The sequence below is a fragment of the Amblyraja radiata genome, chromosome 7 (assembly GCF_010909765.2).
Source record: "Amblyraja radiata isolate CabotCenter1 chromosome 7, sAmbRad1.1.pri, whole genome shotgun sequence".
Lineage (NCBI taxonomy): Eukaryota > Metazoa > Chordata > Chondrichthyes > Rajiformes > Rajidae > Amblyraja > Amblyraja radiata.
In genome coordinates, this window is record NC_045962.1 from 34,685,847 (window position 1) to 34,712,297 (window position 26,451).

The window sequence follows — 26,451 nt, forward strand, 5'->3', positions numbered from 1 at the left end:
TAGGGAGGAAAGAACATCAAACACTACAGCACAGGAAAAGGCCCATAATGTCCATGCTGTATGTTTAGTTTAGTTTAGAGATACAGCGCGGAAACGGTCCCCTTGGCCCACCGAGTCCAGGCCGAACAGCGATCCCCGTACACTAACTATCCTCCACACACCAGGGCCAATTTACAATCATTACCAAAGCCAATTAACCTGCAAACCTTTACATCTTTGGAGAGTGGGAGGAAACAGGAGCACCAGGAGAAAACCCACGCAGTCACAGGGAGAACGTGCAAGCTCTGTACAGACAGCACTCATGGTCAAGATTGAGCCTGGGTCCCTGGTGCTGTAAGGCAGCACTTTACCACTGCACCATTAAGCTGCCCAATCCATTGCATGTAATCCATTTCCCTCCAGTCTCTGCAAACTCATCTGTCTATCTTAAGGGCCTGTCCCACTTTCACGACCTCTGCCAAGTTTTCCCTTGACTCATACTCGCAGCATAAAAGCTACTTAAGTAACAGGCAACAGTTTGTAAATCTGGGTAGTCATAATTCTACATGCTTGGACATTGTGTGTGGTGTACCACAGGGGTCAGTGCTGGGCCCAAAATTATTTATCATGTACATAAACGATATTTGTAATGTGTCCAATGTCTTGAGGCTGGTTTTGTTTGCAGATGATACAAATATTTTTTGTTCTGGGGAAAATTTAAAACATCTATTGGATAAAATAATAAAAGAAATGGGTAAATTGAAAATATGGTTTGATAGGAATAAAATTTCATTAAATCTGAGTAAAACTAAAATAATGTTATTTGGTAATTGTAGAATAAATACACTAGTAAGTATAAAGATAAATGGGGTGGAAGTTGAAAGAGTGCATGAAAATAAATTTCTTGGGGTTATAATTGACGATAAAATAAGCTGGAAATCACATATTAAACATGTAAAATTAAAATTGTCAAAAAGTATCTGTATTATACAAAGCCAAGCAAGCTCTGGATTACAAATCACTCCGTATTCTTTATTGTTCATTAATTTTACCCTACTTAAATTATTGTGCAGAAGTCTGGGGTAATAACTATAAAAATTCGATACACTCATTAACCATGATGCAAAAAAGAGCAATTAGTATTATCCATAATGCTAAGTATCTGGGTCATACAAATCCATTATTTTTAGAGTCAAAATTATTAAAATTAGAAGATTTGGTTACATTCAAAACAGCTCAGATAATGTTTAGGGCCAAAAAAAAAAATTTACCTGGAAACATTCAAAAATTATTTAACGAGCGTGTAGGGGGTTACAATTTAAGAGGAATATTTAACTTTAAGAAACAAAGAGTCAGTACGACTAGAAAGCCCTTTTGTATTTCGGTTTGTGGAGTAGGAGTGTGGAATAAATTGAACGGGGAATTAAAGCAATGCACAAACATGAATCATTTTAAAATGATATATAAAAAAATAATTTTCAAGGGGTACAGGGATGGAGGGGATGGTTGACAAGTGGGGGTTAATGTTTATCTATTGCTTTACTATTGTTTACTTATGTTTGGGTACTTCAGATATGAAGTTTGTATGTGCATAATAGTTGTATGTATATCTATGTCTGTAGGTATTATGGGAAATTGCCTAGGGTAGTATTATTATTATTAATTAATTGATTTTTAAACATGGTAGAAGTGTTGGGGAAAAGGGGTGAGATTTAATAAGTTATACTTCTTCTCACTCCTTTTCGAGCTTGTACAGACACATTGGAACTTTGCTTTTGTTCTTTTCATTGCTTTGTAAATATTGATTGTAATGTCCAATTGTTTGATAATTTCGATTTTGTTACTATTAATGTCTTTAATGTCTTTACTTGTTCGGAATAAATAAATAAATAAATAAATAAATGGTCGTCAAGAGCTCGTAGGTAGGTCGTAGCAGGTCGTGATGCTAGTCATAGGTACTTGTGCCATCAAGTAGGTCAGGGAGTTTTTCCTAGCATGATGAAAAATGTCCACGAGTAAAAAAGGTTGTGAATTAGGTTGTGAAAGTGGGACAGGCCCTTTGAAAAACACTACTATTGTATCTGTTTTCCTCACCATGCCTACTAGCACGTTCCTGGCACCCACCACTCTTTATGAAAAAAACTTGCCCTGTACATCTTCTTTAAATGTTCTCATCTGACCTTACAGCTATGTCTTCTAATATTTGATATTTCCACACTGGAACCTCTGACTGTCTATGTCGCTCATAAGTTTTTTAACTCCCATTGGGTTTCTTCTCAGCCTCTATCATTCCAGAGAAATCTATCCTTGTCCAACCTCTCCTCATCGCTAATACCCTTTAATCCAGGCAACATTCTGGTAAACCTCCTCTTGCATCCTCTCCTAAACCTCCACATCCTTCCTGGAATGGGCCGACCAGAACAGCACACAATGAAGAAAGACAAAATTCAGGGACCCTTCAGAGCAGAACAACCCTCACCACTAAGCATAGACACCACCACAGAGATTGATAGATTCATGATTAGTACAGGTATCAGGGGTTGCGGGAGGAAGGCAGGAGAATGGGGTTGAGAGGGAGAGAGGGATTAGCCATGATTGAATAGCAGGGTAGACTTGATGGGCCGAATGGCCGAATTCTGCTCCTACATCTTATGAAAACAGCAGTAGGGACTTTGGGGATAGCATCAAGCAGGAAATTAGGGATGCATGTAGCAAAACATGGATTTATGAAGATGAAAGATTTATGAAGAAGAAATCATGCTTGACTAATCATTTGGAATGTTTTGAAGAAGATGTAACAAGTAGAATGGATAAGGGAGAGCCAGTGGATGTGGTGTATCTGGTGTTTTACAAAAGCCTTTGACAAAGTCCCACACAAGAGATTAGTGTGTAAAATTAGAGCACATGGCATTGTGCCCTATTGGGGGTAGGGTAATGACATGGTTAGAGAATTGGTTGGCAGACAGGAAGCAAAGAGTAGGAATTAACGGGTCCTTTTCAGAATGGCAGGCAGCGACTATTGGGGTGCCGCAAGGCTCGGTGGTGGGACCACAGTTGTTTACAATATATATTAACGATTTAGACAAGGGAATCAAATGTAACATCTCTAAGTTTGCGGATGACACAAAGTTGGGTGGCAGTGTGAGCTGCGAGGAGGATGCTATGAGGCTGCAGTGTGACTTGGATAGGTTGGGTGAGTGGACAGAAGCATGGCAGATGCAGTATAATGGGGATAAATGTGAGGTTATCCACTTTGGTGCCAATAACAGGAAAGCAGATTATTATCTGAATGGTGTCAGATTAGGAGAAGGGGAGGTGCAACGAGACCTGGGTGTCCTTGTACACCAGTCACTGAAATTAAGCATACAGGTATAACAGGCAGTGAAGAAAGCAAATGGCATGTTGGTCTTCAATGCGATAGTATTTGAGTTTAGAAGCAAGGCGGTCCTATTGCAATTGTACAGACTGCACCTGGAGTATTGCGGGCAATTTTGGTCTCCTAATTTGAGGAAGGGCATTATTGCTATTGAGGGAGTGCAGCGTAGGTTCACCAGGTTAATTCTCAGGATGGCGGGGATCTTATAGAAACATATAAAATTCATAGAGGATCGGACAGGCTAGATGCAGGTAAAATGTTCCCAATGCTGGGGGGAGTCCAGAACCTGGGGCCACAGTTTAACAATAAGGGGTAGGCCATTTAGGACTGAGATGAGGAAAAACTTTGTCACCCAGAGAGTTGTGAATCTGTGGAATTTTCTACCACAGAAGGCAATGGAGGCCAATTCACTGGATGTTTTCAAGAGAGTTAGATTTAGCTCTTAGGGTTAAGGGAAACAAGGGATATGGGGACGTACTGATTTTGGATGATCAGCCATGATCATATTGAATGGCAGTGCTGGCTTGAAGGGCCGAATGGCCTACTTCTGTACCTATTTTCTATAAATGATACAGACCTCATAGGCGTGAAATGAATTAGTACTTTAATAGAGTCACACAGCACGGAAACAGCCCTTTCGGCCCAACTTGTCCATATCGACCAAGATGCTACTGAGATGCGACCTACATTAGTCCTACTTGCCTGCTTTTGGGCTACAATCCTGTAAACCTTTCTTGTCCATGTAACTGTCCAAATGTATTTTAAATGCTGTTATACCACCCAACTCAGCAACCTCCTCTGGCAGCTCATTCCATACACCCATCATTCTCTGGGTGAAAAAGTTGCCCCTCGCGATCCTATTAAAACTTTCCCCTCTCACCTTAAACCCATGTCCTCTGGCTCTTGATTCCATTACTCTGGGTAAAAGGTATTGTGCATTCAGCCTATCCATTCCCCTTGCGATCTTAGACACCTCTATAATATCACCTCTCAGCCTCCTGCACGCTAAGGAATCAGGTCCGAGCCTGCCCAAGCTCTCCCGGAAATTCAGGCCCTCGAGCCTTGGCAACATCTTTTAAATGTTTTCTGCACCCGTTCAAGCTTAACAACATCTTTCCCATAACAGGGTGACCAAAGCTGAGCACAATACTCTAAATGTTGCCACACCAATGTCTTGTCCTACTGTAACATGACCTCCCAACTTCTATACTCAGATGTCCTCTGATTCTTGATTCCCCTATTCTGGGTAAAAGACTCAACTTGCCCATGTTGAGCAATGTGCCACATCTACACTAATCCCACCTACCTGCATATGGCCCTTATTCCATTAAACCTATGTTATCCATGTACCTGTCTAAATGTTTCATAAACATTGTGACAGTACCTGCCTCAACTACCTCCTTCGACAGTTTGATTCACATACCTACCATCATTTGTGTAAAAAAGTTACCCCTCAGGTTCCTATTCAATCTTTACCCTTCTCACCTTAAAGCTATGTCCTCTGGTTTCCATTTACCCTACTCTGGATATAAGACTGTGCATTCATCCTATCTATTCCCCTCATGATTTTACACCTCCATAAGATCATCCCTCATCCTGCTGCGTTCCAAGGAATGAAGTCCTTGCCTGCCCAACCTCTCCCTATAGCTCAGGTCCTCGAGTCCGAGCATCATCCTTACTTAGAAAGTTACGTGTGAGGTCTTTAGTAGCTGAGCTAAAGCAAGTGCAAAGACTGGTGATGATAGGGACGTCTGATCTCAGTAATGGTACCGATGGGTGATGCGATCTTCACCGAGTCAAGTATGATTCCTTAGTGTAGAAACAAAGAACTGCAGATGTTGGTTTATACGAAAGATAGTCACAAAGTGCCGGAGTAACTCACCGGGTCAGGCAACATCTCTGGAGATAAAGGATGGGTGACGTTTCGGGTCGGGTCGCTTCTTCAGAAATAAGTTCCTAACATTTTGCTTCATTCACAACACATTTGACAAAAATGATTGATGGGAACAAAAAGTGATTGCTGGTGAGTATAGTTCCAGTAAAATGTTTTAGTTAAATGCCAAGTCTATTCGTTAATTGGAAATCAAATGTAGAAGACACTTCCACTTGGATAACTTGCAAACCAACGGCTTGGTCATTGAGTGGAAACAAGGAACTGCAGAGGCTGGTTTTCGAAAATAGCCAAAATGCTGGAGTAACTCGGCGGATCAGGCAGCATCTCTGGAGAACATGAATAGACACCATTTTGTGTCGAGACAATTCTTCAGACTGATCCTTGTTCACCATACCTATCCATGTTCTCCAGAGATGTTGCCTGACCCGTTGAGTTACTGCAGCAACTTCTGTCATTTTTTAAATTTATTTTTTAAACACGAACATTGAATTCTCCAATATTAGGTGACTAAACAACAACCCTTTACATGTTTTCTCCCCGTCACCTTTCCTGAGGACCACCTAGACATGGACTTGTTTCTCCCACTATCCTGTGCCCCCCCTTTCTCCCCCTCCATCTATATCCCTTCCCCTGGCTTCACAATTTATGCCTCTTCTATCCTATCTCATTCCTTTTGTCTTTTCATCTCTGGCTTTTGTCCACCCATCTGCCAATTAAACCCCCCCCCCCCTCCACCAGTATCCTCCCATCACCTGCCAGGCTTTGTCCTGCCGCACCTCTCATCCATCTTTCTTCCCCAGACTCCATCATTGGAGACACTCGGACTATCTTTAATCAGACTCTACTGGACTTTATCTTGTGCAATATGTTACTACCTTATCCCGTGTCTGTACACTGTGGATGGCTTGGTTGTAATCATTTTTGGTCTTTCCGCTGACTGGATAGCACGCAACAAAAAGCTTTTCACTGTACCTCGGTACAAGTGACATTAAATTAAACTAAACTCAACTCTGAAAAAAGGTCCCGACCTGAAAAATCACCTGTCCATTCTCTCCAGAGATGCTGCTTGACCTGCGTTACTCCAGCATTTTGTGTTTTTTGTTGAAGAGGCCACTATAATGTTTTTCCACTTTCGACAACAGTTCTTCAGACTCCCCGTGACAGCAGTGAATTGTTTTGAGTCACACGTATGTCTACCAGAACATTGTCACTAAAGACAAGGTCAAGAGTTCAAGGTGGCGCGTAATAATTTCTCAATGAGTCAGTGTCTGTATTTATTAAAGGTAGCGACAAGTTTGCTCTTGAAATGTACCCAAGAAAGAGTTCGAACAATATTTCCTTGTGTTGAAATCCAAATAGAAATGCTGCTAAAATTCATTAAGCTTGAAGATAGAGAAGATTATTGGCCAAACGCAGGCAGGTGGGGCCAGTGTAGATGGGGCATGTTGGTAGGCATGGACGTTGGGCTGAAGGGCCTGATTCTGTTGAATTACTCCATGGCTCTGTCAAGGATACTTCCAGAAAGTTCTAATGATCAAAGTCAATTATGTTCCAATCAAATGTTCAAGGTTTGTGAGCTGATTTAGAAAAGCATTTATCAAACAATTCTAAAGCAGGTGAAATGTGTAATACTCTTAGGCCAAACAGAACCATTAATTTTCATGAGGTTTACCCTGCTAAATAAAAGAAGCATCAGATCAGAGATATGTACAGTAGTAGAGAGGATGCCTGGTCCACTATGTCAACAAAGGCCAAATATTAGTTACAACCAGTACGAGGATCCCACTATGCTATGTGTAGAAAAAAAAACTTGCCCAGCACATCTCCTTTAAACTTTTGCCCTCTCACCTTAAAGCTATATCCTCTAGCCTTTCTCACCCTCTGCATTTCCACCAATTTTTGTGTTGTCTGCCAACTTACAAACCAACCCATCTACATTTACATCCAAAAAGACAGAATGTGCTGAAGTCAAGAGTGTTTTATTGTCATAAGTCCCAGATAGAACACACACACACACACACACACACACACACACACACACACACACCTACCACGACTAAACCTACGAGTTTAAAAAAAAAAAAAGTATCGATTTTTTCCATGGCAACCTTTTTTTTTTTACTCGTGGGCATTTTTCACACATCTTTGGGACGTGGGCTGAGGCCTCGAGTACACGGGGACTACTCTCGAGCATAAAGGAGAGTTACAAAGACCTCCTACGACCTTGTGTCGACCATGCTGCGAGTATGAGTAGTTCAGAGCCTTTTGGAGGTTGTAGTGTTTAATAGCTGGGCTGTAGGGAAGAAGCGGTTCCTAAACCTGGACGTTACTACCTGAACTCAGCAGGTCAGGCAGCATCTCTGGAGAACATGGATAGGAGACATTTCGGGTCTGAAGGAGCCGACCTAAAACGTCATCTATCCATGTTCACGAGAGATGCTGCCTAACCTGCTGAGTTACTCCAGCACTTTGTGTATTTTTTGGTAAACCAGCTTCTACAGTTCCTTGTCTGTATTTAAGTCCAAGTCGTTTATATACAGTGCATTCAGAAAGTATTCAGACCCCTTCACTTTTTCCACATTTTGTTACGTTACAGCCTTATTCTAAAATGGATTAAATTCTTTTTTTTTTAAATCAGCAATCTACACACAATAGCCCACAATAAAAAAGTGAAAACAGGTGTTTAGAAATGTTTGCAAAATAATTAAAAATAACTGAAATATCACATTTACATAAGTATTCAGACCCTTTACTCAGTACTTTATTGAGGCACCTTTGGCAGTGATTACAACCTCAAGTCTTCTTGGGTATCATGCTACAAGCTTGGCACACCTGTATTTGGGTAATTTATCCCATTCTTCTCTGCAGATCCTCTCAAGCTCTGTCAGGTTGGATGGGGAGTGTTGATGCACAGCTATTTTCAGATCCCTCCAGAGATGTTCGATCGGGTTCAAGTCTGGGCTCTGGACGGGCCACTTACGGACATTCACAGACTTGTCACAAAGCCACTCTTGTGTTGTCTTGGACGTGAGCTTTAGGTCGTTGTCCTGTTGGAAGGTGAACGTCTGCCCCAGTCCGAGGTCCTGAACGCTCTGGAGCAGGTTTTCATCAAGGATCTCTGTATACTTTGCTCCGTTCATCTTTACCTTGATCCTGACTGGTCTCCCAGTTCCTACCGCTGAAAAACATCCCTACAGCATGATGCTGCCACCACAATGCTTCACCGTAGATATGGTATTGGCCAGGTGATGAGTGGTGCCTGGATTCCTCCAGACGTGACACTTGGCATTCAGGCCAAAGAGTTCAATCTTGGTTTCATCAGGCCAGGGAATCTTGTTTAGGTGCCTTTTGGCAAACACCAAGCGGGCTGTCATGTGCCTTTAACTGAGGAGTGGCTTCTGTCTGGCCACTCTACAATAAAGGCCTGATTGGTGGAATGCTGCAGATATAGTTGTCCTTCTGGAAGTTTCTCCCATCTTCACAGAGGAACTCTGGAGCTCTGTCAGAGTGACCATCGGGTTCTTGGTCACCTCCCTGAATATGTTAGTAAGTCTCTATACTAAGTTTAAGGATAAAGGGGAAATCCTTTAGGACCGAGATGAGGAAAACTTTTTTCACACAGAGAGTGGTGAATCTCTGGAATTCTCTCCCGCAGAAGGTAGCTGAGGCCAGTTCATTGGCTATATTTAAGAGGGAGTTAGATGTGGCCCTTGTGGCTAAAGGGATCAGGGGGTATGGAGAGAAGGCAGGTACAGGATACTGAGTTGGATGATCAGCCATGATCATATTGAATGGCGGTGCAGGCTCGAAGGGCCGAATGGCCTACTCCTGCACCTATTTTCTATGTTTCTATGTTTCTAAGGCCCTTCTCCCCCGATTGCTCAGTTTGGCCAGGCTCTTTGAAGAGTCCTGGTGGTTTCAAAGTTCTATTTAAGAATGACGGAGGCACTGTGCTCTTCGGGACCTGCAATGCTCCAAAAAATGTTTTCCCCAGATCTGTGTCTCAACACAATCCTGTCTCGGAGGTCTACAGACAATTCCTTCGTCTTCATGGCTTGTTTTTTGCTCTGACATGCACTGTCAACGGTGGGACCTTATATAGACAGGTGTGTGCCTTTCCAAATCATGTACAATCAATTTAATTTACCACTTGTAGACTCCTATCAAGTTGTAGAAACATCTCAAGGATAATCAATGGAAACACGATGCACCAAAGCTCAATTTTGAGTGTCACAGCAAATGGTCTGAATACTTACGTAAATGTGATATTTCAGTTATTTATTTTTAATTATTTTGCAATAATTACTAAACACCTGTTTTCGCTTTTATATTATGAGATATTGTGCGTAGACTGATGATAAAAAAAACCGACTGTAACCAATTTTAGAATAAGGCTGTAATGTAACAAAATGTGGAAAATGTGAAGGAGTCTGAATACTTTCTCAATGCACTGTATATTGCAAATAATAGAGGTGCCAGCACAGATCCTTGTAGAACACCACTGGTCACAGACCTTCAGCCAAAATAGCACCCTTCCACCCCCACCTTAGTCTTCTATGGGTAAGCGAGTTCTGAATCCAAGCTAACAAGTCAGCATGGATCTCACGCATCTTAATCTTCTGGATCAGCGTACCAGTTATTTAGGTCACTTTCACTTCCAAGGTGCCAGTCCACAGCCTTGTAGATAATGGTTCATCACTTGCTCACCAGATACATTGTGAATGTAATGATTTCTGTCACAACCGCATTTCAGATACTGTATTCCAGACCAACATAGGGCTGCACAGTGGCGCAGCTAGTGGAGCTGCTGCCTCACAGAGCCAGAGATCCAGGTTCGATCCTGACCACCTATCAATGCTGTGTTTGCATGTTCTCCTTGTGACCGCGTGAGATTCCTCCGGGTGCTCCGGTTTCCTCCCATGTCCCAAAGATGTGTGAGTTTGTAGGTTAATTGACCCCCTGTCTTTGGTATAAACCAACATCTCCTGTTCCTTGTTGCTACATAGAACTAGTGTGAACGGGTGATTGATGGTTGAAGTGGACTCACTTGAGCTGACTGGCCAGTTCCTGTCCTGTATCTCTACACTAAAACTAAACATAGACATGAGAACTGCTCAGGCATAATTTCAGGTCTCATGGACACATTCACACCTCACGAAGGGAACTGATATTTTTAATCTCAAAAAAGCAACACGTATATTACCAAAGATGATGGCGGGAAAGGGAATGATAAAGACAATGGTGGAAATAGATGTCCAGTCCACCTTACAGATCATTTTACTCTGGTTTTTCACTGCTGGAAAAGTGCAATTGAGCAAAAAATTACTCCCAACTTGCTAAATGTGTGTGGGAACAAAACGTTATAGACCTATAAGCCTTGGCTGATTTGGAGAAATTATTCAAGGAATGCCGAGAATGTTTAAGGGCCTATTTAAAGAGAGTAGATTAAAGGGAGGGATTTAGCATAGCTTTAATAACCAATGATCAGGTTCAGAAAATATAGTTTACAGTTAAGGTGAAACAGCAGATGTTGTTCAATGGAATTTAACAAAATTAAGACTCAACGTTATATCTTGCACTGAATGTTGTACACTTTATCCTGTAACTGTGCAATGTGGACGGCTTGATTGTAATCATGTACAGTCTTTTCTCTGACTGGATAGCACGCAAACAAAAGCTATTCACTGTACCTCGGTACACATGACAATAATAAACAATATTCAGGTGAAAAATGAATTGCTGAATGTTATGCGAGTATGGATTCTTAGACATTTGCAGCAATAGAAATGCTGCCAGGGTTACCTTTGACAATGGAATAGATTTTCCTCCCCATAGTGAATAAACAATGCCTGCTATTGATCAGACTTAAACTTGCCCACAGGGAATTGGCACCAATACATACTGCCATAAGAAATCTACTTTATTGTACCATGTCCTCAAAAGCTGTAACAAAAATAATTAAAGCTCAAAATGCCCAGCAAATCAAGCAACATCTATACTGGTCGTTTAGTTTAGTTTATTGTCACATGTACCGAGGTACTGTGAAAAGCTTTTGTTGTGTGCTAACCAGTCAGCGGAAAGACTATATACGATTACATTACAGCCGTCCAAAGTGTACGGATACATGATAAAGGGGATAATGTCTAGTGCAAGATAAAGTCCAATAACAGGTAGTCCGAGGGTCTCCGATGAAGTAGCTGGTAAATAGTTGTTGATAGGGTTGTTCAGTTGCTTGATAACAGCTAGGAAGGAACTATCCTTCTATGACTTAATCTTTGTGTTGATTGATTTTGTTGTGTGTATAACCTCCTGTTATAGAAAATTGAGTTATGAAGACAATAATGTTAATGAGGGGGAAAGTGGGTTGGGGACTAGAGCGTTTCAGACTCACAATAACAAAGTGTTAAAGAAGGATCTGCAGATGCTGGAAAATCGAAGGTACACAAAAATGCTGGAGAAACTCAGCAGGTGCAGCAGCATCTATGGAGCGAAGTAGATAGGCAACGTTTCGGGCCGAAACCCTTCTTCAGACTGATGGGGGGTGGGGGGAGGCGGGGAGAAGAAAGGAAAAAGGAGGAGGAGGAGCCCGAGGGCTGAGGGAGAGGTAGGAAGGGGAGGAGACAGCAAGGGCTAACAGAATTGTGAGAATTCAATGTTCATGCCACCAGGATGCAGACTACCCAAGCGGAATATGTGGTGCTGTTCCTCCAATTTCCGGTGTTGCTCACTCTGGCCGTCAGCACTTCAACCCCCTCCCATTCCGTATCCGATCTCTCTGCCCTGGGCTTCCTCCACGGCCAGAGTGAGCAACACCGGAAATTGGAGGAACAGCACCTCATATTCTGCTTGGGTACTCTGCATCCTGGTGGCATGAACATTGAATTCTCACAATTCTGTTAACCCTTGCTGTCTCCTCCCCTTCCTACCTCTCCCTCCTCCTCCTTGTTCCTTTCTTCTCCCCGCCTCCCCCCACCCCCTATCAGTCTGAAGAAGGGTTTCGGAACGAAACATTGCCTATCTCCTTCGCTCCATAGATGCTGCTGCACCCGCTGAGTTTCTCCAGCAATTTTGTGTACCTTCACAATAAGAAAGATAGTTTTCCCCCAGGATTTAAAAAAAAAAACAAAGATATTTTCAATAGCTATAAATTTATTTTTGTGACTGCACGCTTAAAATACTACAGGCTGCATGGTACATTACTTAACAGAGTGTCATTCCACAAGTGTCAATAGAAGTAATTGCTTGTTCATTTCACTGGTTAAAGTAGCAACTGTGTTCTTAAGAGAGAGGTGGTGTATGATTATTGTGGGGATGTTGCATGGAAACAGTTTTTTCAACTAATCTGTTTCAATACAAGACAGCTTTTTAAAAGGTTGTCAACTTCCAAGGTAACTTTTAAGTTGTTCTCTAGTTCCCCGTCAAAGTCATGTTGCAACTCAATCAGCCTGCGTAATACAAATTATATTCCCTAATTGTGTTGTGTCCAATTTGTGCGGTATGGCAGACCTCTGTTTTTTTTTTTTACTTACTAGAATCTAGACCTTGCTCTAAAGGCCCTCAAATCCTGGCAATATCCTCCAAAATCCTCTCTGCACTCCGTCGAGCTTGATGACAAACTTCCTAAAGTAGAGTGTCCAAAACTGAAACAATACTCCAATGGCAGCCCTACCAATATCTTGTACGACTGTAACATAACATGCTAACATCCACTGTATTCTCAATACTCTGACTGATGAAGGTCAATGTACCAAAAACCTTCTTGACCACCCTATCTACCCGTGACACCACTTTCAGAGAACTATGTACCTGAACTTTAGAGTTACAGCGCGGAAACTGGCCCTTTGGCCCATCGAGTCCACACCGACCAGCAAACCCCGCACATTAACACTACCCTACACACACTAGGGACAATTTTACATTTACACCAAGCCAATTAAACTACAAACCTATACGTCTTTGGAGTGCGGGAGGAAACCAAAGATCTCGGAGATAACCCACGCATGCTACGGAGAGAACATACCTGTAATCGGGATCTGACCCGGGTCCCTGGCGCTGTAAGACTGCTGCACCACCCTGCCGCTCTTTGGTGTTGTTCATATTCAGTGTTTATAAATTCTGCACTCCGCACTTCTGCCTTGTTGATAGTGGAAAGGCGAGCATTTATAGCATGATACCTAGTTTCTGACCTGCCGCACTTGGTATTTATGTGGCGAATCGACCTGAGTTCCTGGCTAATGATAAACAGTAAGTTGTTGATGGGAGGGCTGGCATCTCATTGAATGTTAAGCAGATGTGGTCAGATTTTATCTTGTTGTAGGTAATCAATGTCTGCTGTCTCTCTGCTATAAATGTTATTTGCCACTTATCAGCCTTTGCCTGAATGTTTTATTTTTAAGCGAGATACAACATGGAAACAGACCCTTCGGCCCGCCGAGTTATCAGGTTTCTGAACAGTCCTTCCATAAGCTAGGGTACTGTCCGATTCACCTCTACCCCATTGCGGACGTTGGACTTTGTCTATGGGACTGATGCGCTACAATGCTGAGAACTATATTCTGCACTCTATATCTTCCCCTTTGCTCTACCTACAGAATGTACTCGCGCTTGACTATATTGTCTTTATGTGTAGCATTATCTGATCTGTTTGGATAGCATGAAAAACAAAGTTTTTCAGTGTACCTCAGTATATGTGAAAATAATAATCCCTAACCAAAGAACAATTAAAAATGATTATAAATACATTAAACTGCCTTTAGTTAATCTGAAAGCACCTCCGCATACAAACCTAAACCAAAATGAAATTACTGCATTAAAGTAAATGGAGCTTAAATTGAGGGCAAGATACAGATAGTATGCAGCTCAGAAAAGTTATGGAAGGCAATGCTTAGACCAGGAGCAGAGTAAGATGTCAGATGCACTCCTCAAACCAACTGTAGTGCGTGGGGGAGGCATGGGTGTTAGCTCGGTCTGTTTTCCTACATTAGTGATATTTAAATACAATTTTTTTTTTGGGAAAATAAAATTTTAATTTACCATTGCTGTCGCCTTGGCGTAGGTGTTCTGACTGTCCAGGTGACACTTCCCATCGTGAGGTACAACGATACCAGCCAACTTGCTGTCCATCCCAAAATGTGTGTCAGCATCACTCACAAATACCAGCAGGTGCAAGGATTCATTTCGCCAACCAATCTTTTTCTAGAATACAAATTTGTAAAATATAAACGTGGCTGTCATAACCAAGTAATATTTAGAACTTTGGTGTTAGTTTTAGAATGGTGGTAGTGTAGGAGGACTTGGTGGGACATTCCATTTGAGCTCTGTTTGATAATGGTTACTTCATCTGAGTTCAAAGCCTTGTTGCACTGAGGACTTCGGGCTTTGAACATTCTGTACGAACCGGGAGATTAATTCAGTGCTACTTTATTGTCACTTATACCTAGGTATAGTGAAATGCTTTGTTTTGCATACAACCCAGTAAAATCATACAGTAGGCCTCACCGACACAGTACACAAGTGTCAGTTTTGTGTTTATGTATGGTGCTAGTTTTGCTGAGCAGTATGCAAACAAAAAGCATTTAATTGTATCTTGGTGCACGTGAACCTGTTCAACTCTTTGGAGACACAGCGCGGAAACAGGCCCTTTGACCCACAGAGTCTGCACCGACCAGTGATCACCCCGCACACTAGCACTATCCTACACACAAGGGACACTTTACAATTAGTGTAGACGGGGCATGTGAGTTGGCGTGGGCAAGTTGGGCCAAAGGGCCTGTTTGCACGCTGTATGACTAATTTCATTGTTACAATAGACAATAGACAATAGGTGCAGAAGTACGCCATTCAGCTCTTTGAGCTAGCACCGCCATTCAATGTGATCATGGCTGATCATCTCCAATCCGTTCCTGCCTTCTCCCCATATCCCCTGACTCCGCTATCTTTAAGAGCTCTATCTAGCTCTCTTGAAAGCATCCAGAGAACCAGCCTCCACCGCCCTTTGAGGCAGAGAATTCCACAGACTCACAACTGTCTGTAAGAAAAAGTGTTTCCTCGTCTCCGTTCTAAATGGCTTACCCCTTATTCTTAAACTGTGGCCCCTGGTTCTGGACTCCCCCAACATCGGGAACATGTTTCCTGCCTCTAGCATGTCCAAACCCTTAACAATCTTATATGTTTCAATAAGATCCCCTCTCATCCTTCTAAACTCCAGTGTGTACAAGCCCAGCCGCTCCATTCTCTTAGCATATGACAGTCCCGCCATCCTGGCAATTAACCTTGTAAACCTACGCTGCACTCCCTCAATAACAAGAATGTCCTTCCTCAAATTAGGGGACCAAAACTGCACACAATACTCCAGGTGTGGTCTCACTAGGGCTCTGTACAACTGCAGAAGGACCTCTTTGCTCCTATACTCGACTCCTCTTGTGAGAAAGGCCAACATGCCATTCACTTTCTTCACTGCCTGCTGTACCTGCATGCTTACTTTCATAGACTGATAAACAAGGACCCCCAGATCCCATTGTACTTCCCCTTTTCCCAACGACGCCATTTAGATAGTAATCTGCCTTCCTGTTTTTGCTACCAAAGTGGATAATCTCACATTTATCCACATTAAACTTTATCTGCCATGCATCTGCCCACTCCCCCAACCTGTCCAAGTCACCTTGCATTCTCATAGCATCATCCTCACAGTTCCACTGACATCCCTGCTAGGGTATCTTTCCAGTCAACTTTAGCCAGCTCCTCCCTCATGGCCCCATAGTCCCCTTTATTCAACTGTAACACTGACATCTCCAATTTACCCTTATCCCTTTCCAATTGTAGATTAAACCTGACCATATTATGGTCACTACCTCCTAATGACTCATTAACCTCAAGTTCCTTTATCAAATCCGGTTCATTACATCACACTAAATCCAGAATTGCCTTCTCCCTGGTAGGCTCCAATACAAGCTGCTCTAAGAATCCATCACGAAGGCACTCTACAAAGTCTCTTTCTTGTGGTCCAGTACCAACCTGATTTTCCCAGTCTACCTGCATGTTGAAATCCCCCATAACATCCACGGCATTACTTTTACTACATGCCAATTTTAACTCCTGATTCAACTTGCATCCTATGTCCAGGCTACTGTTTGGGGGCCTGTAGAGAATTCCCATTAGGGTCTTTTTACCCTTACAATTCCTTAGTTCTATCCATACTGACTCCACATCTCCTGTTATCTATGTCACCCCTTGCAAGGGACTGAATTCCATTCCTCACCAACAGAGCTACCCCACCCCCTCTGACCATCTGTCTGTCTTTTCGATGGAAGGTATACCCTTGAACATTCAGTTCCCAGCCCTGGCCCTCTTGCAGCCATGTCTCTGTAATTCCCACAATATCATACTTGCCCATTTCTAACTGAGCCTCAAGCTCGTCCTCTTTATTTCTTATACTTTGCACTTTCATATACAACACTTTGACCTCTGTATTCACTTTGCCCCCCCTCGCACCGCTCGCAATTGGCCCCGAACTTCCCCTTCAACTCCATTATACTCCCAATTTGTCAACCCCTCCCCCCGTTAAGTTTCAGGACATGTGACAATTAAACAAGCTTGAATCTCCATAAATTAATTTTCCTTTTATGCACCACATGTACAACTGTAAAACTAATTTACCTTGCATACAGATGCTTGCAAGATTGCGTCAAATCCTCCTTCCGGAGTATCCAGGTTTGCTGAAATTTGTTGATTTCTAACAACTTCGTTAAACTTTGTGGTGTCTTCAGTCAGTGACAGCATGTGTTTATAGCTGAATGTAGGTAAACAGTACTCATCGGCATCCCTGTTTTAAAAGAGTCACAGTACATATAATTGTCTTCTAGCATAATTGAACTCGGTGACAGCGGTTGGGAAACAATATGAATGTCATTAACGTTAGAAGAGCATATTGGAGACAAGTGATATAATTTGGGAACAAGGAACTGCAGAAGGTACACAAAAATGCTGGAGGAACTCAGCGGGAGCAGCAGCATCTATGGAGCGAAGGAAATAGGCAACGTTTCGGGCCGAAACCCTTCTGGTTTACAAAAGAAGACACAAAGTGCTGCAGGATCTCAACGGGCTGGAAAGAATCTCTGGAGAACATGGATTGGGATGGTTATCAGGTTGGAATCCTTCTTCAGATAAATTGTGGAAGGGGTGTGGGGGGTAATGGACGCAGGGGCGATAAAAAAGTCAAATTAGGGCTGGCAATAGGCGACCTCAGGCAGAGTGGTTCCTTGAATGGTCGATTGTTGTCTAGGGACGGTGTGATCCCAAGAAGGATACATTGTTGCAAACTGTGGAGCTCGTTAACTAATTTTTAATGGAGGAAAGGGGGGGGGGGGGGGGGGGGCGGAGTAGAGAGAGGAGGGAGGTGTGGAGTTTTTGGATAAGTCACCAAAAATTAGAGAATTCAACGTTCATACCACTGGGTCGTAAGCTAGTAGTTGTAGTAGTGGTTGTAATCTTTCCTTTTGCATGGATGGCATAATAATAATAATAATAAATTGAATTTATATAGCGCTTTTCAGGGACTCAAAGTCGCTTTACAAGGCAAGGCAAAAAACAAAAACAAAAACAAAAACAAAACAAACCAAAAAATGGAGATGAAGGCATGGATGAGTCTTTCAGCAGCGGGGGGTGTGAGAGAGGGTCTGAGTTTGGCGATGTTGCGGAGGTGAAAGAAGGAGGTTTTAATGACATGGCAGATGTGAGGCTCAAGGGAGAGGGTGGAATCAAAGATCACGCCAAGGTTGCGGGCCTGGGGAGATGGGGAGACAATGGTGCCGTCGATGGTGAGAGTGGGATTATTGATTTTGCTGAGTGTGGATTTGGAGCCTATGAGGAGGAATTCTGTTTTATCGCTGTTGAGTTTGAGGAAGTTATGTTGCATCCAGGTTTTTATAGCTGACAAACAGGAGTTGATATTGGAGGGGGGGGGGGGGGGGGGGGTTGTGGGGGGATTTGGTGCTGAGGTAGATCTGAGTGTCATTGGCGTAACAGTGGAAGTCCAGGTTGAAGTGGCGGAGTATCTGACCAAGGGGGAGGATGTAGATGATGAAGAGGAGGGGGCCGAGTACGGAGCCTTGGGGAACGCCTTGAGTGACTGTGGCTGTAGCAGAGGTGTGGTTATGGAGAGAGATGAAGTGGGATCTGTTGGAAAGGTAGGAATGGAGCCAGCTGAGTGCAGTACCTTCGATACCGAGGTCTTTGAGTCTGGTGAGCAGAATGTTATGGCTCACGGTATCGAAGGCTGCACTCAGGTCGAGGAGGATGAGGATGTTGAGGGAACCGGTGTCAGCAGAGGTGAGGAGGTCATTGAGGACTTTGAGGAGAGCAGTTTCTGTGCTGTGGAGGGGGCGAAAACCAGATTGGAGGGGTTCGAATAGGTTATTGGCATGGAGATGGGATTGAAGTTGTGAGGTGACGATAAGCTCCAGGGTTTTTGAAAGAAAGGAGAGGTTTGAGATTGGGCGGTAGTTGTTGAGAGAGGAGGGATCCAGACCAGGTTTCTTTAAAATTGGGGTGACAGCAGCAGTTTTGAAGGCGGAGGGGACAATTCCATGGGACAATGAGGAGTTGAAGAGGTTAGTGAGGTAGGGGCAGAGGACGGGGAGGCAGGACTTCAGCAGGGGAGTGGGGAGGGGGTCAAGGGAGCAGGTAGTGGGTTTGGAAGAGCTGATGAGTTTGGAGATTTCAGGAGGGGTGACCGGGTCAAACTCGGAGAGAAGGCAGTGTGGAGGAGGGGTCGGGAGGTCAGTAGAGATGGGGAGAAGAGGGGCCTTGGCAGGTGCTGGAGTAGATGATGGGGGGTCAGATACAGGGGATAAAGATTGATAAATGATGTTAATTTTATCAGCGAAAAAGTGGAGAAATGAGTTGCAGAGATCCGGAGTAGAGGTAGGGAGAGTGTTGGTCCGAGGCTTGAGGAGGTTGCCCACTGTGGAGAAGAGGGTTCTGGGGTTTTGGCAGGGGTCGGTGAAGATGGTGGAGAGGTAGGCAGACTTTGCAGCAATGAGGGCGTCTTTGTAGGCAGTGAGGTGGAGTTTGTAGGCTTCATGGTGGACTATGAGAGATGATTTATTTGTGAGTCGTTCAAGTTGGCGGCCAGTCTGTTTCAACTTACGGAGTGCAGAAAGCTTGTTGCAGTACCTCGGTACAAGTGACAATAATAAACAAAACTAAAACTAAACTAATTAATTAACTAATTTAGGCATTTTCATCAGATATAGTCAGAATTCAGAACATACAAGGGATTTTCTAAGTGTAATTTTAAACCTATTCTATAGATATAGAGAGATTATAGATAGTTCCTAATAGTGTGAAAAGCTCCGTATCGGATGCCCCACGTTATTTGCCGAAAATCAAGCGCAGATTCCCAGGATTTATACAATAACGGGAGGTTTTGTGTCATGGTCGTGATGTACTATTAAATTTAGATTAGTTTAGAGCTACAGCATCACAACAGGCCTGTTTTTTGGGCGGCACTGTAACGCGGCAGTAGAGTTGCTTCTTCACGGCGCCAGAGACTCGGGTTCAATCCTGACTATGGGTGCTCTCTGTACAGAGTTTGCTCGTTCTCCCTGTGACCGCGTGGGTTTTCTCCCGGAGCTCTGGTTTCATAGAAACATAGAAAAATAGGTGCAGGAGTAGGCCATTCAGCCCTTCGAGCCAGCACAGCCATTCAATATGATCATGGCTGATCATCTAAAATCAGCACCCTGTTCCTGCTTTTCCCCCCATATCCCTTAATCTCGTTAGCTCCAAGAGCTAAATCTAACTCTCTCTTGAAAACATTCAGTGAATTGACCTCCACTGCCTTCTGTGGCAGAGAATTCCACAGATTCACAACTCTGGGTGAAAATGTTTTTTATCATCTCAGTCCTAAATGGCCTACCCTTATTCTTAAACTGTGACCCCTGGTTCTGGACTCCATCAAAATTGGCAACATTTTTCCTGCATCTAGCCTGTCTAATCCTTTAAGAATTATATACATTTCGATAAGATCCACTCTCATCCTTCTAAATTCCAGTGAATACAAGCCCAGGCGACCCATTCTTTCATTATATGTCAATCCCTCAATAGCAATAATGTCCTTCCTCAAATTAGGAGACCAAAATGGCACACAATACTCCAGGTGCAGTCTCACCAGGGCCCTGTACAACTGCAGTAGGACCTCCTTGCTCCAAAACTCAAATCCTCTTGCAATGAAGGCCAACATGCCATTAGCTTTCTTCACTGCCTGCTTTACCTGCATGCTTACTTTCAGTGACTGATGTACAAGCACACCCAGGTCTCGTTGCACCTCCCCTTTTCCTAATCTGACACCATTCAGATAATAATCTGCCTTCCTGTTCTGCCATCAAAGTGGATAACCTCACATTTATCCACATTATACTGCATCTGCCATGCATCTGCCCACTCACCCAACCTATCCAAGTCACCCTGCAGCCTCATAGCATCCTCATCGCAGCTCACACTGCCACCCAGCTTTGTGTTATCCGCAAACTTGGAGATGTCACATTTAATTCCCTCATCTAAATCGTTAATATATATTGTAAATAACTGGGGTCCCAGCACCAAGCCTTGCGGCACCCCACTAGTCACTGCCTGCCATTCTGAAAATGACCCCGTTACTTCCTACTCTTTGCTTCCTGTCTGCCAACCACTTCTCTATCCATGTCAATACCCTACCCCCAAACCATTATTTTGTATACTAATCTCTTGTGTGGGATATTGTCAAAGGCCTTTTGAAAGTCCAGATACACCACATCTACTGGCTCTCCCTTATCCATTCTACTTGTTACATCCTCAAAAAATTCCAAAAGATTAGTCAAGCATGAATTCCCCTTCATAAATCCATGCTGACTTTGACTGATCCTGTCACTGCTTTCCAAATACATTGCTAAAACATCTTTAATAATCGACTCCAGCATCTGAAGAAGGGTTTCGGCCCGAAACGTGTCCCATTTCCTTCGCTCCTTAGATGCTGCTGCAACCGCTGAGTTTCTCCAGCATTTTTGTGTACCTTCGATTTTCCAGCATCTGCAGTTCCTTCTTAAACTCTTCCCCACTACCGATGTGAGGCTAACTGGTCTATAATTCCCCGTTTTCTCTCTCCCTCCTCTCTTAAAAAGTGGAGTTACATTGACTACCCTCCAGTCCACAGGAACTGATCCAGAGTCAATAGAACATAGGAAAATGATCACCAATGCATCCACAATTTCTCGGGCCACCTCCTTGAGTACTCTGGGATGCAGACCATCAGGCCCTGGGGATTTAGTCGCAACAGTTTGCCTAACAACATTTCCTAACTAATGTGGATTCCCTTCAGTTCCTCTCTCTGTAAGAATGTTTGTCTTCCTTAATGAAGACAGAACCAAAGTACTCGTTTAACTGTTCACCTGTCTCTGATTGTAAGGAACCTACATTTGTCTTCACTAATCTTTTTACATATCTAAAGAAGCTTTTAGAGCCAGTTTTTATGTTCCCCACAAGCTTTTATCACCCTCTTAATTAACCCCTTTGTCCTCCTCTGATGAGTTCTAGATTTCTCCCAGCCCTCCGGTTTGCTTTCTCTGGCCAATTTATATGCCTCTTCCTTGAATTTAACACTATCTTTGATTTCCCTTGTTAGCCGCGGTTGAACCGGCCACACCCGTTTTATTTTTTCGCCAGACAGGGATGAACAATTTTTGGAGTTCATCCATGCGATCTTTAAATATTTGCCATTGCATCTCCACCATCAGCCCTTTAAGTATAACTAGACTAAGTGGGACCTGTTGGGTCCCATGTTCACATGGGAGGGCTAGTCCCCCAACGCAATATTCCATCTCTCCACCAATTCCAATATTGGTGGCCAGTGGGGGGACTTTCTGGATCGCTAGTATGGGTGTTGTGGGCCGAAGGGACTGGTTTCGAGAGGGCTAGTATGGACATTGTGAGCCGAATGGATTCTTGGGCTGGCAGCTCAGTCACTCAGGCCTGGTGCGCTGGCAGCTCAGTCACTCGGGCCTGGCGGGCTGGCAGCCCAGTCACTCGGGCCTGGCGGGCTGGCAGCTCAGTCACTCGGGCCTGGCGGGCTGGCAGCCCAGTCACTCGGGCCTGGCGGGCTGGCAGCCCAGTCACTTGGGCCTGGCGGGCTGGCAGCCCAGTCACTCGGGCCTGGCGGGCTGGCAGCCCAGTCACTCGGGCCTGGCGGGCTGGCAGCCCAGTCACTCGGGCCTGGCTGGCTGGCAGCCCAGTCACTCGGGCCTGGCGGGCTGGCAGCTCAGTCACTCCGGCCTGGTGGGCTGGCAGTCCAGTCACTCAGGCCTGGTGGGCTGGCAGCCCAGTCACTCAGGACTGGTAGCTCAGTCACTCAGGGCTGGTGGGCTGGCAGTCACTTAAGGCTGGTGGGCTGGCAGTCACTCAAGGCTGGTGGGCTGGCAGTCATTCAGGGCTGGTGGGCTGGCAGTCACTCAGGGCTGGTGGGCTGGCAGTCACTCAGGGCTGGTGGGCTGGCAGTCACTCAGGGCTGGTGGGCTGGCAGTCACTCAGGGCTGGTGGGCTGGCAGTCACTCAGGGCTGGTGGGCTGGCAGTTCACTCACAGCTATTGCTTAAAATTCAATTTCAAGCAGTGTGCAGGCCACCAAATTGCTGAACAACTCATTGCATTGTCATTAAGGGCTAACAAATCATTTATTGCAAGTACATTGCAGACTCACAGTTCAGTTGATACACAGCTAGAATCACAGTTGTGGACTCTCCCTCGCGATCTTCCAGACTGACTCACGTCCAGGCATCCGGGGTTTAATAGTCCTGCCACCCCCCCCCCCCCCGGAAGGGGCGTTACCTCCATCATGGTGATTGACAGGCGAGAGGACCAATCAGCTGATCTCAAGATTTTTTAAACACTCATAACTTGTTTATTTTATTGGAAAAATCCTTGGGGCTTCCTCAGCGGAGGAGGACTGTGAGTAAGATGGCCATAAACCATAGCGATATAAGGTAGCGTTTTTTTCTAAAATCAATATACAGCGCAGACAGGAAGTGATCAGGATGAGACTTTTAGTTATATAGATTTGCCAGTCTATCCTAGCCACTTCCCATCTCATACCTTCAAAGTCTCCTTTCTTTAAGTTCAGGACCCTAGTCTCTGAATTAACTGTCACTTTCCATCCTAATGCAGAATTCCACCATATTATGATCACTGTTGCCCAAGGGGCTCTACACAACAAGATCGCTAACTAATCCTTCCTCATTACACAATACCCAGTCTAAGACGACCTGCCCTCTAGTCGGTTGTTCTACATATTGATTTAAAAACCCATCCCGTATACATTCCAAGAAATCCTTCTCCTCAGCACTGCTGCCAATTTGGTTGGCCCAGTCTATATGTAGATTAAAGTCACCCATGATAACTGCTGTACCTTTGCTACACGCATCCATAATTACCAGTTTGATGCTATCCCCAACCTCCCTACTGCTGTTTGGCGGTCTGTTCAACTCCAACAAGTGTTTTCTGCCCTTGGCTATTTTGCAATTCTACCCATATCGATTCTACAGCATCCAAGCTAATGTCTTTCCTTGCTGTTGCATTATTCTCTTTAACCAGCAATGCCACCCCACCTCCTCTCCATTTATGTCTATCCTTCCTGAATCTATCTATCTATCTATCTATCTATCTATCTATCTATCTATCTATCTATCTATCTATCTATCTATCTACTTCGTAGACCCTGACCACAACCAGCCGGTCACATGACTATCTATCAATACATCTATACATAAAACTAAAATTCTGATCTTGTGCTCTTCCGGTTTGCGTGGATTTTCTATTTGCGCAAAAACAGTACCCGATAGCGCTATGATTTTCGCCAATTTACTCACCGTTCTCCTGTGCTGTGAGTGCAACAAGTTTCATTCTGATCGATAGTCTATTGTAAAAGTTATTAAAGTTTAAAAATCGTAAAAACCGTGCTTGCACAGATTGCTGTCAGTCACCACCACGCAGACCAATCTGGACGGCAACGCCCCATCCTGGCACCACCACCACACTGATTGGTCGCGTCTGCTGTCAATCGGCTAGAGGTCACCATGGTGAAGGAGTGGCGCCGCCGCCCGAAGAGCTGCGGCCGCGCAGTACCTGATGGGGAAGGTGAAGCCGCGGGCCGAGCCTGGGGACTGGGCTGGAACCAAGGACGGGCCTGGAGTCTGGGACTGGATCCCAGGCAGTGGCCGAGCTGAGGGCTGGAGTCGTGCCCAAGCCCGGGGCCTGGATCAAGGTGTACCAGCGCTTCAGGGGCCGCCCGGCCACCGCCAACTTGCAGCACAGCCTCCGCTTCCTGCTCTGCGGGCAGCTCTAGCTCGGCCACACGCCACCCTCACCCCGCCCCAGTGAGCCTGGCTCCGTCGAGGCCCAGGTCCGCGAGTGCTTCGGCCGCCTACAGCCAGGGCCGGGCCGAGTACGAGAACCAGGCCGAGTTCCAGGCCCTGGCGCTGCTCTACGACCTGGGTAGGTGCTGGGGCAGGGAATGGGAGTGAGGGGAGGAGGATGAGGGAAATAGGGAGGAGGGAGATGGGGTGGTCGAGGGAGATGGGGGGGGGGGGAAGGGGCAGCGCTGAGCCCTGCTGTCTACCCGCTGGTAGCAGCACTCCAGTGACTCCTGCCCGCGGGCGCATACATCAGGAGCGGCCCTAACGCAGCCCGGCCCACAGCACAGGGGTGGGGAGAGAAAACGGAGGGAGAGAGGGAGGGAGAGAGGGTAGAGGGGGATGAGGGAGGGAGAGCGATGAGGAAGGGAGGGGGGGGAGATATAGAGTGATGAGGGAGGAAATAGAGGGAGGGAGTGGGTAGAGGGGTGCTGGAGTGCAGGGGGATAGGCAACGTGGGATAGATGGGGGGAAGTAGAGGGAGAGGGGGACAGGGAGGGGTGGATTTGATGGGAGGGGGATAGGTGTGAGTGGTGGAATATTGTGTTGGGGGAACGGGTTGCGTTGGGGGACCAGGCCTCCCATGTGACAGGGTTAGTCTAGTATTGAATGCCCCTGCATGTTTAGCTCCCAGCCTTGGTCACCTTGGAGCCCCGTCACTGTAATTCCAACTAAATCATATTCCTTAACTTCTTCTTCTTCTTGCGTATGTCGTGTACAGCCTAAGGTTGTAAGACAGCTTGTTCTGTTTGATCTTCTGTTTGTGCACGCCAGGTTGATTACATTCGTTGATTACGAGTTCCAGGCCCTGGCGCTGCTCTACGACCTGGGTAGGTGCTGGGGCAGGGAATGGGAGTGAGGGGAGGAGGATGAGGGGAATAGGGAGGAGGGAAATGGGGTGGTCGAGGGAGATGGGGGGGGGGGGGGGAGGGGCAGCGCTGAGCCCTGCTGTCTACCCGAAACAGAATGGACCATGTGAAAAATGCAATCTCCCACCCCATTCCTTAACTAATAACTGCACATTCAATTCATCCACCTTATTACGAAATGCTCCTCGCATTGAGGCGCAAAACTTTCAGATTTGTTTTTCTTATCTCTCTTCTACCTTTTGGTTCTGTCCTCCTTTTATGGCCCACTGTATCCTTGCATTGGTTCCCATCCCCCTGCCCTGTTAGTTTAAACGTGACCTCTCCTGCACTCTCTTTCCCGTTAACTGCACGCATACTTGTTGACACCACCCCCCCACTGTTCAGTTTAAACCCACCTGTGCAGCACTAGCAAACCTGCCTCCCAGAATGTTGGTTCCCCTCCAATTAATGTGCAACCCGTCCCTTTTATACAGGTCACCCCTGCCCCAGAAGAGATTCCAGTGATCTAGAAATCTAAATTCCTGCCCCCTGGGGTTTCTCCCACATCCCAAAGACATACAGGTTTGTAGGTAAATTAATTTCTGTAAATTGTCCCCAGTGTGTAGGATAGTGCTAGTATACAGGGTGGTCAATGGTCAGTTCAAACTCGGTGGGCCAAAGGGCCTGTTGCCACACTGTATTTCTAAACTAAACTAAACAGGGGACCCTTATTCCCTGTGAATGTTCAAACTAACAGCAGTGACTTTAATGATTCCAGGCTGATGAAGGGCCCCGACCCGAAATGTCACCTATCCTTGTTCTCCAGAGATGCTGCCTGACCCACTGAATTACTCCGGCACTTTGTGTCTATTGTTTCAGCAGTGATTGTAAGGTTAAACGAGATACTTTTTCCAACAGT

At 44.9% G+C, this 26,451-nt stretch overlaps 1 protein-coding gene across 4 annotated transcripts in view; it reads right to left on the reverse strand.

Annotated features, from left to right (window-relative positions):
- The window catches only part of itgb6 (integrin subunit beta 6), a 78,085-nt gene that overhangs the window by 43,636 nt on the left and 7,998 nt on the right, over nucleotides 1-26,451 (reverse strand). For all 4 annotated transcript variants that reach the window (XM_033024136.1, XM_033024139.1, XM_033024138.1 and 1 more), the window contains 2 exons: nucleotides 16,905-17,070; nucleotides 14,283-14,444 (listed from right to left, as the gene is read on the reverse strand). In XM_033024136.1, coding sequence (XP_032880027.1) covers nucleotides 14,283-14,444; nucleotides 16,905-17,070 — 328 coding nt within the window. The remainder of the gene's footprint in view (nucleotides 1-14,282; nucleotides 14,445-16,904; nucleotides 17,071-26,451) is intronic.